Source organism: Nothobranchius furzeri, chromosome 3 (genome assembly GCF_043380555.1).
Source record: "Nothobranchius furzeri strain GRZ-AD chromosome 3, NfurGRZ-RIMD1, whole genome shotgun sequence".
Lineage (NCBI taxonomy): Eukaryota > Metazoa > Chordata > Actinopteri > Cyprinodontiformes > Nothobranchiidae > Nothobranchius > Nothobranchius furzeri.
Window position 1 is genome coordinate 82,849,715 of NC_091743.1, and position 16,797 is coordinate 82,866,511.

At 45.1% G+C, this 16,797-nt stretch overlaps 1 protein-coding gene across 1 annotated transcript; it reads right to left on the reverse strand.

The window, feature by feature from the left end:
* Nucleotides 1–717: 717 nt before the first annotated feature.
* dusp27 (dual specificity phosphatase 27) lies at nt 718–14,489 on the reverse strand. The gene is made up of 6 exons (XM_054734872.2): nt 14,400–14,489; nt 10,861–11,023; nt 10,268–10,386; nt 8,221–8,452; nt 6,106–6,323; nt 718–3,819 (listed from the first exon to the last, which is right to left on the reverse strand). The coding sequence occupies exons 2-6, from the start codon at nt 10,989–10,991 to the stop codon at nt 1,079–1,081; spliced, it is 3,441 nt and encodes a 1,146-aa protein (XP_054590847.2). The 5' UTR covers nt 10,992–11,023; nt 14,400–14,489; the 3' UTR covers nt 718–1,078.
* Between the last annotated feature and the right edge of the window lie 2,308 nt (nt 14,490–16,797).

Genomic DNA, 16,797 nt, shown 5'->3' on the forward strand with positions numbered 1-16,797 from the left:
AATGAAGCTTTAATTCTGGAATTTATTTATCATCATTGCTATTAAATTGAAATTGGACAGATGACTTAATTATGACCTGAAAATTCAAAGTTAAGAACTTGGACTTGACTTGGACTTGATTGTCTTTGACTTGGACTTGACTCGAGACTTGACTGGAATTACTTGTGACTTGCAAAGAAGTGACTTGGTCACACCTCTGTTGTTTTAACATGAAGACCTTCTAATTATCCCTTCTGTGCTCAGCTGTTGTCATTTTCTACTCTAACACATCCTCTTCAGGTCAGTGACTGTAAAGGACGTGAAATCTGTGCATGTAGGAGCCAAACGTGTGGTAGCCATGGAAACTAATGATATTAGTCCTTTCTATTGACCTATGCAAACATGTAAATACACTCTGAAGAAACAGTACATGGATGCTTGAGTAGTTTGTGAAGAACCCGCCTCATTGGTCAAGACAAAAATCCACTCCTGTCTGATTTGCATTCATGTACAGAACCTATGATGTTAGAAGCCACAGTAAAATTTTGGGTCATTTTAATAACTTTCAGCATTAATAATGAACTCTCTGTCACGACTAAACGGTCTCATCCATTATTTTAATAATCTAAATTAAACACACGTGGTCTGATTTTTCTTTAAAGTGAGACAAATGACTCAGCAGTTTACAATAAAACTACTTGAAGTAAATGCTCAAATATGACAGAAATTCCTTCATGATTGTTTTCCTCCATTTGGTTTATTATTTCCAACCAAAATAAATAGAAAGCAGAAATGGCAACAATTTCCCCTCTAGGCCAGCAGGTGGCAGTAATGCTGAAATACTGGTTCATCAGAATCCAATAAAACAACATCCTGTACGAATCAAGTGATGCTCCACAATCAACTAATACTTATCTTTAATGTTCTAATTATCTGATCAATTTAAACTAATAAAAAAAGCTGATCAATTTGTGTTTAAAATTTAGTTTTTTCTCCACTAAAAGCAACTTGAATCTGAATCCTGGTCGGCGTGGAACTGAATGAGCAACACCAGATGTTTCTTATAATCCAGAGTTAATGTTGAGGAGATCTGGTGGTTCTAGGATTCTCCTCTGCGTTGAGACTTTGCTTCCTGCTGAGCTCTCCATGCAGCGAGCACCTCGTCATCTTCAGCCTCAGCAGCAGCTCGAGCCCTGATCCTCTCCCTGGTTTGGGCGATGAAGGTTGAAATATCATCGTCCTCATCATTATCATCACCAGCATCCTCCCATCTTCTCCTGCTGCCTTCTGTCCCTCTGCTTTGGTATCGTGAGTGATGATCTGATTCCCTCTTTGTGGAGAAGTTCCCGTAGCTGTCTGTTCCCTCGTCGCTGTCATAAGCTCCGTAGGCTCTACCTGCTCGGCTATAGAAAGCATCGCCGGAATATTCTGTGGGCTCAACGGGGAGACCTTCACGTAACCTTGACTGGTATCTGGAAGAAAAAGCTTCCTCGTCGTCTTCAGCAGCAAAAGAACCTCTGTGGCTTGAGAAGTCAAATTCAGAAGCAGAAGCATCAAGATCATCGTATGGATCCTCAGATGGGTCGACGTCTGCTCCTGAGGTCTTTGGAGGAGGTCTGACACTTCTCAGCCAGTTGTCTACGCTGGTGTTCTTGTCTTTCTCCAGAGCTGGCTTCAGGTTGAGACAACCAGACATGCCGTAACTCCTTTTTGTTTTCTCCTTTTTCGTTGTCTCTTCAAGAAACTCATCTTCCTTCTTCTTCCTTTCATTCTCTTCGTCTTCATCGTCTTTTGCCTTCTTTTTCTTGTACAGAGTACTGCGTCTGTTGTCTTCCAGGATTTTCTTCTTTTCGTAGGTGGCCATTTTGTCCCTCATTTCAGACTTGATCTCCTTGTCCAAATCGTCCAGTTTTCCAAGGTTGACCTGGTCCTGGAAGAGGCTGAAAAGAGGGACACTGGTCGTGGTGATCTTGTTCTTCCTAGAGCCCAGAGAGGATCTAAAGTCAGACCCCAGGACTGAACCTCGACCACTGAGACCTGAGATGCTGCTGGGCGCGCTACCTGAGAGGACAGAAGTCGCTTTGCCTCCATCCTTGGACGCAACGTTGGAGTAGGAAGCTGCACTTAGTAAGGACGCTTTATCGTCCTCAACACCACGGCCCATGAGGACACCAGACCCTCCACCCAAGCGGAGCTCAGACCCAGCTCGTGATGGAGGAGGAAGGCTCATTTCACTTTGCTTCTGTTTGATTGTTTCAGAGACAACATTAGCGATCCAGCTCTGGATGCTAGCGAGGTTAACCATTGGTTCTCCTCCTGGCCCTTGAACTGGTAGAACTGGGAGGATTGGTGGTACTGGTGGAGCAGGACTCTGTGGAACAGCAAACTTAGAGGATCTGACGCTCCGAGGCTGTGAAACGGAGGATATGACAGAAGATCTGCCACTGAGCATGGACATGTTGTCATCATTGACAATGCTCGGAGGTCCTGTGACGCCAGCTCCAGCCCAAAAGGCCGACAGGGGTATTGTCCCTCCGCTGACGCAGCTTTCTGCCTCCCACCCACACATGGACTGACTTTCCTCTAACGTTTTCTTGGAACGCTCCAGGATCTCCTCACGCTTTTGCCTCCTCCTGACGGTTGCCGAGTCCTCGCCCCGACTCATCTCCAGAATCTCATCCGTGTTCTCCTCACCCAGACGCTTCTGCTGCCTCAGTTTCCACGCCTGGTACGCTGTCAGGTTGACCTCCTGTGCGGGCGGTGTTCTGGACTCTCCCTCTCCATCGCCTACAGAGCTCTTCACTCCATCTTCGTGATCTTTCTTGTTCCAGCCAAACTGGATCCTTTTGATGCGCCAACGCTCCAGAGGGGTCATCTTCTCCTTGTTGTTCTGACAAAAATTATACATAGAACAAGTGTCAGACAGGATGCTGTCAATCTCATCATCAATCTTCCGTCCTCCTCCTGTAGCCGTGCTCTCGCTGCCGTCATCGCCCTCCTTCTTGTGGTAACGAGCAGCAGCTTGGTCCTCGATCTCCTTCAACCTCTGTTTCCAGAGATCAGAATAACTCATACAGCTGGAAGTGGACATGGCGTCGGGGGCTGGCTTCCTGCTACGACGTTTTAGCTTCTCTTTCACAGATCGTATATCCTCACTGGTGACACTCTCTCCATCAGCATCTAATCCTTGCGTTGCCTTCTTTGGATGAGCCCCTGAGATGGACTCGCCATCCTCCTGCTCACTATTCAGCTGTGCCTCCCACCATTCGTCGCTCTGGTATTTTTCATTCCTGCGCTGCCACTCACGGATCATGCTGTCTAGACCGTCGTCGTCATCTTCTCCTTCTTCCCGGCCATTCTGGTCTGGTAGAACCAGCTCCTGTTGCTCTGCTTCCTGGCTCTCCACCCCGTTTTGGACTCCAATCATTCCACTTCTGAGCGCTGCAGCAGCTGCAGAAGAAGCCACACTGCTCATCACGCTCTCTCCATCCTCCTCCTCCTCCATCGTGATGGACTGAGCTTTGACCTCCACCATGCTCTGCTCCTCATCTTTGTCGGTGTCATTATCATCACCTTCTTCACCAAAGATCATGGCGCGGGTGCGAGCGTCGATCACAGAGCACTGGCTGAGCGTTTCGTCATCGTCCTCACGCTCCTCCATCAGGTTCTCGTTGAGCTCTCTCAGCTGCTTTAGGAAGCCTTCGTTGGGGTTGATGGCACGTTTTTTCCTTATGGAGGTCAGCGCCTCCATGATGGTCATATTCTGGAAGATCATCAGGTAGGACGCCACCAGGATGGCAGAGCGGCTGATGCCCATCATGGAAACCACAAGAACCTTTCCTGCAAGCAAAGGAGGCAGAAATGACCACCATCGGATTTTTAAGGACAGAAAATCTTTAATGTGTGATAATGAATTCTCTGACATGCAGGCAGAGAGAAGAAAAGAAGTGTTTAAATTTCACAGCCTGTGGTTAATAAATGAGATATTCCCAAGGTGATATGTTAGGAGAATATCATCCTGTTCCAGGAACGCTGATGAACTGATAAAACGTTGTTAGAAAGAAAGATTGGCTGTTGGGAGAAATCCGTGAAAACCTTCTCTCAGATGAAATTAAGTTTCAGTTTAACGTGATGAAGCTCAAACAGAATTAAATAAATTAGCTGGGCAAATCTTACAGAGTCTATCTCTTACAATTAATAAACAAAATGTTTGGTCAAGTTTATTTAACGCAACCATGAATATTCTTCTGGGAATGAGTGAAAACCCAAGCAGTCATTTGTTCCTACTTGTTCATTTTTGGTTTTCTCCGCTCAGCCGAACCTCCACCAATCCATCATTCATCCATCATTCATACATCATTCATACATCATCCATCCATCCATCCATCCATCCATCATTCATCCATCATTCATTCATCATCCATTCATCCATCATTCATACATCATTCATACATCATCCATCCATCCATACATCCATACATTCATCCATCATTCATCCATCATCCATTCATCCATCATTCATCCATCATTCATACATCATCAATCCATCCATCCATCCATCCATCCATCATTCATCCATCATCCATCCATCCATCAATCATCCATCCATCCAACCATCCATCAATCATCCATCCATCCATCCATCCATCCATCCATCCATCAATCATCCATCCATCCATCCATCATTCATACATCATTCATACATCATTCATACATCAATCATCCATCCATCCATCCATCCATCCATCCATCCATTCATCCATCATTCATACATCATTCATACATCATCCATCCATCCATCCATCCATCCATCCATCCATCCATCATTCATCCATCCATCATTCATACATCATCCATCCATCCATCCATCAATCATCCATCCATCCATCCATCCATCAATCATCCATCCATCCATCCATCCATCCATTCATCCATCATTCATACATCATTCATACATCATCCATCCATCCATCCATCCATCCATCCAACCATACATTCATCCATCATTCATCCATCATCCATTCATCCATCATTCATCCATCATTCATACATCATCAATCCATCCATCCATCATTCATCCATCCATCATTCATACATCATCCATCCATCCATCCATCAATCATCCATCCATCCAACCATCCATCAATCATCCATCCATCCATCCAACCATCCATCCATCCATCCATCCATCCATCCATCATCCATCCATCCATCCATCCATCCATCCATCCATCCATCCATCCATCAATCCATCATCATTCATCATTCACACATCATCCATTCATCTATCATTCATCCATCATTCATACATCATCCATTCATCCATCATTCATACATCATCCATCCATCCATAATCCATTCATCCATCATTCATACATCATCCATCCATCCATCCATTCATCCATCATTCATACATCATTCATACATTATCTATCCATCCATCCATCCATCCATCATCCATACATCATTCATACATTATCCATCCATCCATCCATCCATCCATCCATCAATCATCCATCAATCATCCATCCATCCATCCATCCATCCATCATCATTCATCATCATTCATCATTCACACATCATCCATTCATCTATCATTCATACATCATTCATTCATCATCCATTCATCCATCATTCATACATCATCCATCCATCCATCCATCATTCATTCATTATCCATCCATCCACCCATCCATCCATCATTAATTCATCATCCATCCATCCATCCATCCATCATTCATTCATTCATTCATTCATCCATCATTCATTCATTCATTCATTATCCATCCATCCATCCATCCATCCATCCATCCATCCATCATCATTCATCATCATTCATCATTCACACATCATCCATTCATGTATCATTCATACATCATTCATTCATCATCCATTCATCCATCATTCATACATCATCCATCCATCCATCCATCATTCATTCATTATCCATCCATCCACCCATCCATCCATCATTAATTCATCATCCATCCATCCATCCATCCATCATTCATTCATTCATTCATTCATCCATCCATCATTCATTCATTCATCCATCATCCATCCATCCATCCATCCATCCATCCATCCATCCACACGAATGGGAATTTTCTGACAAACCCGTCTCACCTTTGTGTGTAAGTAGAGCATCATCAAGGAATTCGGCTGTGGGTCGGAAGTGCTGTGAGATGTCTGCGTCGGGAAAGTCATCCAGCTCAATACCCATGTACCTGATGTTCATACTGGCATAGAAGGATTCACTGGTGTAGACCCCCGTTCCATGAGCCGTGTTCAGGATGTGTGTTATTCCCATCCTCTTCAGACGGGCCTTGTTGACTGCAACAGATCTGAAAGAGAGAATCATTACCCGTGGTCTTTTTGTTTCAAATTAAATCTTATTAGCCAAGGATCAGACCGCCAAGAGCCTCGCCCTCGACTACCACCCGTCACACACTGCACCCGACCCCTTTGGCCCCTCCCACAAGTGGTGAGCCCATGGGAAGGGGGACCCTCGTTTCCTCTTTGGGCTGTGCCCGGCCACCAGGCGCTCGCCAGCATGCCCCACCTCCAGGCCTGGCTCCAGAGGGGGGGCCCGGGGACCCACGTCCGGGCGAGGGAACATGGTTTCCATTTATATAATTCATCATGAGAGGTCTTTGGGCTGCTGTTTGTCTGATCCCTCACCTAGGACCTGTTTGCCATGGGTGACCCTACCAGAGGCAGAAAGCCTCAGACAACTTAGCTCCTAGGATCATTGAGACACTCAAACCCCTCCACCATGGTAAGGTGACAGCCCAGAGACCTCTAAATTTCAGACCATGGTCTTGATTCGGAAAAGGGTAGAATGACTTCTCCGGGTCAGGGATGAGGTCCTGCCCCAAGTGGAGGAGTTCAAGTATCTCGGGGTCTTGTTCACAAGTGAGGGAAAGCTGGAGCGTGAGATCGATAGGCGGATTGGTGTTGCATCTGCAGTGATGCGGGCATTGTGGGTCGTTGTACCGGTCTGTCGCATTAAAGAGAGAGCTGAGTCAGAAGGCGAAGCTCTCGATTTACCGGTCGATCTACTGTACGTTCCTACCCTGACCTATGGTCATGAGCTTTGGGTAGTGACCGAAAGAACGAGATTGCGGATACAAAGAGTGGCTGGGCTCTCCCTTAGAGATAGGGTGAGAAGCTCGGTCATTCTGGAGGGGCTTGGAGTAGACCCGCTGCTCCTCCACATCGAGAGGAGCCAGTTGAGGTGGCTCGGGTATCTGGTCAGGATGCCTCCTGGATGCCTCCCTGGTGAGGTTTTCCGGGCACGTCCAACCGGGAGGAGACCTAGAGGTAGACCCAGGACACAGTGGAGGGACTATGTCTCTCACCTGGCCAGGGAACGCCTTGGGACTCCCCCGGAGGAGCTGGCCCAAGTGGCTGGAGAGAGGGAAGTTTGGGCATCTCGCCTTAGGCTACTGCCACCGCGACCCGACTCCGGATAAGCGGGTGAAAATGGATGGATAGATGGACGGATGAAATCATATTAGGTTCTAAAATTAACCAAAGTTCACATTTTAAACTCACTAACTGAACTTTGAAGTTAAGTATTTGTCTTCAGTTTTGAAATGATTATGGCAAAAATAATTGTTTTAAATGACCTGCACTTGTATAGCACCTCTCAGAGTAAGGACTACAATGTAGCCACAGCTGCCCTGGGGCGCACTGACAGAGGCGAGGCTGCCGAGCACAGGTGCCACCAGTCCCTCCGACCACCACCAGCAGGCAAGTTGGGTTAAGTGTCTTGCCCAAGGACACAACAGCAGAATTCTCTGTCCGGAGCCAGGATCGAACCTGCAACCTTCTGATTACTGGACGACCCGCTCATCCTGTTGAGTTACTGCTGCCCCGAAGTTCCACAATAAGATGGTCCACAAGCTTTTGGTATCAAACATAAAACAGAGAAGTCCAAAAGGTTTACAGGAAGACATACAGAAGATAAACCTGTGTTCTCAGGTCAAAAGATGCAGGAATTTTCAAAGGGATGACTTAAGGTGTTGAATCACATCAAAAGGTGGAATTTTTATTTGTTTTGACGTGTTTTATTTACTATTTGCTGTATTTTCTGCAGGCTCCTGGAAGTTTTCTTGCTTCCTTCTCAGCCACATCTCTACTTACACCTAAAACTCTTTTATAAATCCCTTAAATCTATAAATTGCTTGTTTCACATCAAATTTCCTCATTTAGTGAAAACATTTTGTGATCACTCACTTCTCTGCTATGAAGATGTTGAGCCACACCTCGTCCACGGGGTTGATGGGAGCCTCCAGGCGGTCCTGGACCATGGCTCTCTGGATGTCCAGCACACAGGGGGTGTTGTAAGGGCTGCGGTCATCAATCATGTCGCGCACACGGTTGTAAAGGTCCTCCACCATCAGCTGCTCGGCAGATTCTAGCATGGACTCTGGCGTGGACTCGGTGCGAACGCCGCGAGGTGGCAGCTCTGCAGGAAAGGAGGATTCGTTATTTCCTGTCATGAGGGGAACAAGATGGTAACTAGAGGACATTTCTGAAGACATTTTAAATAGTGGAGATGCCGTTACTGTCCAGTGGGAAATTCTGCTAAAAGCTAAGTCCCTTGACCTTTGACCTGACAGATACTATATTCAGGGTAGTAGTGAAATCAGGCTTCCTGTTTGAGACGTAAAACTATTAGTTACATCACCTATTCTCAGAGGGGTCTGGTGGTCACACCTCTAAAGGTGTGTGATTTTTCATAGTGTTACGGAAAAGATCTGTCATGATTAGGTGTTGGAGGACCCAAATACGCAGTACCCAGGATGACACGAGGCAGGGATGAAGGTTAAGTAAAACACTTTATTTTAAAAGGAGAGCCAAAAACCAAGTATATCCAAGGCTGTGAGCCAAAATCCAAAAACCAGATAAAGATCTGGAAATACAAAAAAAAAACTCTGGTTTATACACAGAGAAACAAGACTGACAGAACTACAAACCACAATGGACCGACACAAGACAGAGACAAGACAGGGCTTAAATAACAAGAAGGAATCAATTAGGGAAATTGGCAGCAGGAGTGTGGAGAGAGGGCTGGAGGGAAGACAGGTGAATCTAATTATCAAAATGGGAAAACAGAATCTGAGGAGGGCCAAAATAAACCTAAAAACTCTAAAACACAAAAACTAAACCTAAAGCCTGAGGAAGGACAACACACACACACCATCACACACAAATGCACTAATATAAACAGGACAAGCACACGCATACGCACACACAAACTCTGACACCTATAAACAGAACTGGGAAATGGACAAGCACACACACACACACACACACACACACACACACACACACACACACACACACACACACACACACACACACACACACCACTGAGCAGGGGACTGAGAGGCTGGGGCTACAAGGACACAGAATGTGAATGAAGACCTGGAGGGGCTGGGGATGAATGAGATGACACGGGACCTGGGAGGAATAATTTTACAGGTTACAACATAAAACACCTACTGAGACGCAGACAAGGACACGTGAGGGCGCTAAGAGACACAAAAGGGAATCTAGAGAGGAATGGAAAACAACAGGAGGCGCATGAAGGAAGGGGCAGACGCAGACCATGACAAGATCTGACTAAATGTCCGACGTTTAGATGTAAAATTAATGTTTGTGTTGTAAAAACAAATGAAACCAGTGAGATGCTTTAAATTTCTCTCCAAGAGGAAATATTTCCACAATAAATAACCAAATTCTGCAGATGGATGCAGATGTAGCTTCTGCGGTCTGATGCACGTTGCACCGTCCCACCACAGGGAGAATCAAACCTCTGACGTGTTTCTGTTGTTTCTAAAATAAACCATGCGATTCATGCAGAAAACATCTGCTGCAGTGGCACCCCCCGCCCCACCAACACAGATGAAACATGCATCGTCCATTAAACTGTCTGATATACCAGAGCTGATCCCAGATCTGTCACAGAGGCTGATTCCTTCAATTAGTGCGTCTCTGCTCCTCCAGAGAGGAGAGTCTCCTGGTGTGTCAGCCTGTTAACCAGTTGAAGGGCCAGAACGTGGACGGCTCTAACTGAAGAGTGTTTGATCCATTTAGGCCTCCTAATTTCACATTCCACATGTGAAGGAGGAAAAAAAACCTGCCTCTTTATCCAACTTCTAATGAAAATCGTCCAAACGCACATTAGAAGCAATCCACCATGCATCAATAAAACAACCTTGTGACATCCCAGTGTTGTTCTTGTTGCCATGCAGCAGCACTAATATCATCGTCTCACCCTCGTTTATGATCTTCTTGGCAGCGACGGCTGAGGAGAGGTGGATTGGTTCCATGAAGATGCTCGCAGCATCTGACCCAGAGATCATGGAGAACCTGGAGTCTGACATCATGGAGAAACTGTGAAAACGATGGAGCAGGAGCTGAACCTTCTTTCGTCAGGACTTTCATCAACATTAAAGGGTTCATTATGGTGAACAAGACTTTTAAAGACATGTTGGCGCAGGTTTATCTGATTCCTGGCTCCAGATTTTAGTGGGCTTGATTTTAGACCCCAAATAAAATACAGAAAAGTTCATTTCCTGTCCCGGTTTACATTTATTAAGACAAAGATGAAAACAGATGACCTTTCTGGGCAAAATTTTATTTCCCCGTTGTTAGTTTTACTCAGAAAGGTCAGATTAAATGTATACAAAGCAGATTTATTAATGTTCTACTTCCTAGTCTAATAGTTTAATAGTCACAGGAAGAAGGATGGACATCAAGGCAGACGAGGTTTTATTACTAAACTAACAACAAGCTAATAAATAAAAATACAATTAAACAGAAATTATTTTTGTTTGATTTCTGTTTTCCTGTAAAACGGAGAGCTACCTGGGAGACGGACAGCGCAGGTAATGAGACTGAACTCCTCTGACGCTCCTCTTCTCCTCCTCCTCCTCCTCCTCACCTCGATCAGGCACGGTTTGATCACAACACTCATCGCTTAGATTGGACGTCGCCATGGCAACCAGGATTGATCACTATACTGAAGAAACTATAAAATAATAAAAACACATCTAACAATTAAACAGTTTTCCATCTGCCTGTTTTAATTACCGAGAACCTTAAATTTAACAAAATAAAAGCACTTCTGAAACTTCATGCTTTCGTTCTTTTTTAAACACAGAAACAGTTTTGTTTACCTGTTTGTAGCTACGGTTTCGCCGACAGCTGCCGGCTTCTTCAGGCTGACGCTGATGGTGGCGCGTCACTTCCTTCTCCGTTTATCTGCGGGCAGCAGAGGACGTTGTCGCCCTCTGCTGCCCGCTCTCCCCTCTCCGACGATGCAGTCCCATGCGTGGTCCAGCGTGTAAACTCCGTCGTCCCTGTTCATGGTCCCACATCCACGTCTCCTTATCTCTATTGCTTCCTTGATCCATCTTTTGTATTTTTGTTGTTCGGTGGTTATGATCCGTGTGCTGTCCCAGTCCATTATATGGTTTTCTCTTAAGCAATGATCTGTTACGGCTGACTTTTTTATTGTGCTTTCTGCTTCTTCTTTTGCTGCTCTTGTGTGTTTACGATTTGCCTCTTTCTCGCACTCCTTTCTGTGTTCTATTGTCCGTGTATTGAGTTGGCGTCCGGTTTCTCCTATGTATGTTTTATTGCATATTTTGCATGGGATTTCGTAGATGACTCCACATTTTTGTCCAGCTGATATTTTGTCTTTTGGGTGTACTAATCTGTTTCTAACTGTTGTGTATGGCTTTGTTGGTGTGTTTATGTTGTGTTTTTTCATTGTTGCTCTTATTTTTTCCGTTATGCCTCTGATGTATGGTAGGGTTATCACTGGTTTTGGTTCTTGTCTTTCTGGGTTTCTGGTTCTTTTTTTGGGTTGTTCTTTGCTTTCTGTTTTTGTTTGTTGTTTTCCTTTGTTTATTGCCCATGTCGGGTATCTGCAGGTCTTTAAAGCGTGTTGTATGTGTTTGTCCTCTTGTTTACGGTCTCTCTCTTCTGTTATTATGTTTGCTCGGTGATATAATGTTCTGATTACTGACATTTTGTGTATGGTGGGGTGTTCTGATGTCCATAATAGATATTGGTCTGTGTGTGTTGGTTTCCTGTATGTGTTTATGTTTAGGGTCCCGTCGGTCTGCCTGGTGATTTTCATGTCCATAAATGCTATGCTGCCTTCTGTTTCTAACTCATAAGTGAATTTTATGTTGCCCGTGTCGTCAATATTGTTTAAGTGTTGTGTTAGTGTTTCTGTTTGACCTTTTGGTATGATTTCCAGTATGTCGTCTACGTAGCGTTTCCATAGTTTTATTTTGCAGTTTGGGGGGGCGGTGGCTATGGCTTTTTGTTCCAGGTCTTCCATGAAAAACTCGCACAGGGTGGCTGATAACGGGTTACCCATGGCGAAGCCTTCCAGTTGTTTGTATATTGTGTTGTCGTATGTGAAGTAAGTGGAGTTAGCTACCAGTCCTATCACATACGACAACACAATATACAAACAACTGGAAGGCTTCGCCATGGGTAACCCGTTATCAGCCACCCTGTGCGAGTTTTTCATGGAAGACCTGGAACAAAAAGCCATAGCCACCGCCCCCCCAAACTGCAAAATAAAACTATGGAAACGCTACGTAGACGACATACTGGAAATCATACCAAAAGGTCAAACAGAAACACTAACACAACACTTAAACAATATTGACGACACGGGCAACATAAAATTCACTTATGAGTTAGAAACAGAAGGCAGCATAGCATTTATGGACATGAAAATCACCAGGCAGACCGACGGGACCCTAAACATAAACACATACAGGAAACCAACACACACAGACCAATATCTATTATGGACATCAGAACACCCCACCATACACAAAATGTCAGTAATCAGAACATTATATCACCGAGCAAACATAATAACAGAAGAGAGAGACCGTAAACAAGAGGACAAACACATACAACACGCTTTAAAGACCTGCAGATACCCGACATGGGCAATAAACAAAGGAAAACAACAAACAAAAACAGAAAGCAAAGAACAACCCAAAAAAAGAACCAGAAACCCAGAAAGACAAGAACCAAAACCAGTGATAACCCTACCATACATCAGAGGCATAACGGAAAAAATAAGAGCAACAATGAAAAAACACAACATAAACACACCAACAAAGCCATACACAACAGTTAGAAACAGATTAGTACACCCAAAAGACAAAATATCAGCTGGACAAAAATGTGGAGTCATCTACGAAATCCCATGCAAAATATGCAATAAAACATACATAGGAGAAACCGGACGCCAACTCAATACACGGACAATAGAACACAGAAAGGAGTGCGAGAAAGAGGCAAATCGTAAACACACAAGAGCAGCAAAAGAAGAAGCAGAAAGCACAATAAAAAAGTCAGCCGTAACAGATCATTGCTTAAGAGAAAACCATATAATGGACTGGGACAGCACACGGATCATAACCACCGAACAACAAAAATACAAAAGATGGATCAAGGAAGCAATAGAGATAAGGAGACGTGGATGTGGGACCATGAACAGGGACGACGGAGTTTACACGCTGGACCACGCATGGGACTGCATCGTCGGAGAGGGGAGAGCGGGCAGCAGAGGGCGACAACGTCCTCTGCTGCCCGCAGATAAACGGAGAAGGAAGTGACGCGCCACCATCAGCGTCAGCCTGAAGAAGCCGGCAGCTGTCGGCGAAACCGTAGCTACAAACAGGTAAACAAAACTGTTTCTGTGTTTAAAAAAGAACGAAAGCATGGATTTACAAAGACACAGCAAGAACACACCTAAGAACTTCTGAAACTTTTTCTGTTTCAAAGCTCCTCAAGTTCAGTCAAAGCCACTTTTTAAGTTGAAAATAAAGGTAATGTCTTAGAAATCAACAACAAAAAAGACTTTTGAGTTTAAAAATGAAAGATTAGACAACAGAACACAGTAACTAGTGTTTACACCAAAATGAGATTTTTGTGGTTTGAATCAAACATTTAAACTTTTACTTTGATCTTCGTCTCTGTAGAACAAACCAGCTTATTCTCAAATCCTCCTCTCAGATATTTAAAGTGAACAACAGATCAAAATAGTGTGCGACTGTGTGTGTGTGTGTGTGTGTGTGTGTGTGTGTGTGTGTGTGTGTGTGTGTGTGTGTGTGTGTGTGTGTGTGTGTGTGTGTGTGTGTGTCCTTCCAGCTGATCTATTTTAAGCAGGTGACAGCTGCCTCGGCCTCTTAGGCTTTTCAGGCGTCCCGGCAGCAGAAGCAGACTTAATGCCAGAATGACAGATCTCAGATCAGAAAACGGGCTGGAAAAGGAAAATTGCCCATCCCGAGTGTGTGTGTGTGTGTGCTGGTGTGTGTTTGTGTGTGTGTGTGTGCGTGTGTTTATCAATGTGTGCGTTTTCCTACCTCAGGATGAGTAACGTTGCTGCCTTGAAGCCGGTGGCTCCACTCTGATTTTTTCCTGAAGTTAGACCCTTCTGCCCCCACCCTCAGCCCCGTCACTGCCCCCCACCCCCCACCCCCCCACCCCCATGCCCGAACTACCCCACCCCCAGCAGGGCTGCAGATTTCAGAATAATCCTTGTTTATAATTTGGAATCTTTATTAATCTTTTATCTTTGTTGTTTTTTTCATTCTGGCTGCACAGTGGCACAGTGGTTGGAGCTGTTGCCTTGCAGCAAGAAGGTCCTGGGTTCGCTTCCCGGCCTGTGATCTTTCTGCATGGAGTTTCCATGTTCTCCCTGTACATGCGTAGGTTCTCTCCGGGTACTCCGGCTTCCTCCCACAGTCCAAAAACATGACTGTTAGGTTGATTGGTCTGTCTAAATTGTCCTTAGTTGTGTGTGTGTGTGTGTGTGTGTGTGTGTGTGCATGATTGTTTGTCCTGTGTGTCTCTGTGTTGCCCTGCGATGGACTGGCTTTCTTGCGGGGTGTACCCCGCCTGATTGCCCATTGACCGCTGGAGATAGGCTGGTGCCTATCTCCAGCTGAGGTGAATATCTGACCAGTTAGATATTTTTCGCTTCACGGGGGGTAGAAGCTCGCCGTGTGTGCACTACGTGAGCTGCCAGCTGAGCTGAAATATTCTAGTGGCCAATCAAAGTGCATTCTCTGATCACATGATTCCAAGATGGCAGCCTCCTGTCTGCATGTCAGAAAATAAACAAAACGGAGACAGGGCTGGAAGCGGAGGAAATGCCTCTACTTTTTTTGTGGAGGAAGCGCCCCCGCCACCGACATTTCAAGGTTAGGAAAGTATGTGTACGGTGGCTGGAAAGATGGGCCAGGCAAGGAGTTTATGCCAATCTACTCCAAGAGATACATGCAGTGAACTTATATAGCGCTTTTCTAGACACCCAAAGACGCTTTCACACACTCTCACATTCACACACTGCTAGTGATGTTAAGCTACTTGTAGCCACAGCCGCCCTGGGGAGGTCTGACAGAGGCGAGGCTGCCATTTGGCGCCGTCGGCCCCTCTGACCACCACTAACACAGGCAAGTTGGGTGAAGTGTCTTGCCCAAGGACACAACAGCAGGATACCCCTGGCGGGAGCTGGAATCGAACCCATGACCCTCCGATCATGAGGCAACCCGCTCTACCACCTGAGCTACTGCTGCCCCAAGATGCGCTTGGAAGACCCAGAATCCTTCCAACAGTACCGCCGCCCGGATCCTTTCAGAGGGTGATGGAAACAGTGGGCTGATCGAGCCGCAAGGTACCGTTTTGTTTATTTTTCAGAGACGCAGACAGGGCAGGGGGCTGCATGTGAATACATCTGGGGGTCGTGTGAGCAGAGAACGCGCTTTGATTGACTACTAGAATATTTCAGCTCAGCCAGCAGCTCAGTAGCAGGCACAGTGAGTTTCTACCCCCAGTGAGGCAGAAAAGATATTTGGCTCAGCGTCTCGTGAGGCGGAAAACTCAGTGAAAATCAGGCGCACACAGCGAGGTATCTGCTGAGCAAACAGTCACTCGAGGCCGTTTGCTCTACAGATTGCTCTTGTGTGTGGCAGGCCAACTTCTTTGGATCTATTAAAAACACATTTTAAATTAGCTGACTTACTTTTAAACTTGAAATTTGCCCCCAAAGCAGCCGCTGGCTTCTGACCCGCCATCCTTTTTCAAAATATCGCGGGTGAATTCTGGGAAATTTTTGACCAAGGCTAGGCTACAAGACACTTCCCGTGTATCCTTGGTCAGCTAGCTAAATGGCTAACAAACAGAGATCAGATGCCTCGGTAGAAAATGAACAGTGGAACACGTCTTGGTGGCTTCTGATGACGTATCTCCTAGGCAACCGGGTCGGGACCAAAACATCATGGCAGGTTCTTTGAGAAACACCTTAAACCCGCTCCCATAAATTTTAGACCTGATTTTAATGGTTGTATGTTATGAAGCCACCAATATTTTTCAACAACTGGGCATCTTTCAATACATTTTAAACATTTTGATTGATGTTTGCAGAGATCAACAGTAAATACTACACATTGTCACTTTAAAGGTCCTATCTGTGAGATGAATAGAAATGATGGTAAAAGAATGCGACTCTTTAGCACCGTGCAGTTCAGAGTAGGTATTGCAGCTACGGTGGCCCCACACAAAATGGCAACAATCTCCAACATTCACTCCAGCCATCATGTCCATTCTTTAATAATAGCAGAAGCTTGGTAGTTAATTTCCAATTTCTAGCATAAACTACACAAAGCTATAAATGAATAAATACCATTTTATTTATTTAAGTGTCATGCACAACGTGTGCCCAGCCCCACAGGCTTAAAAGACACTATTAACTAAACAGTA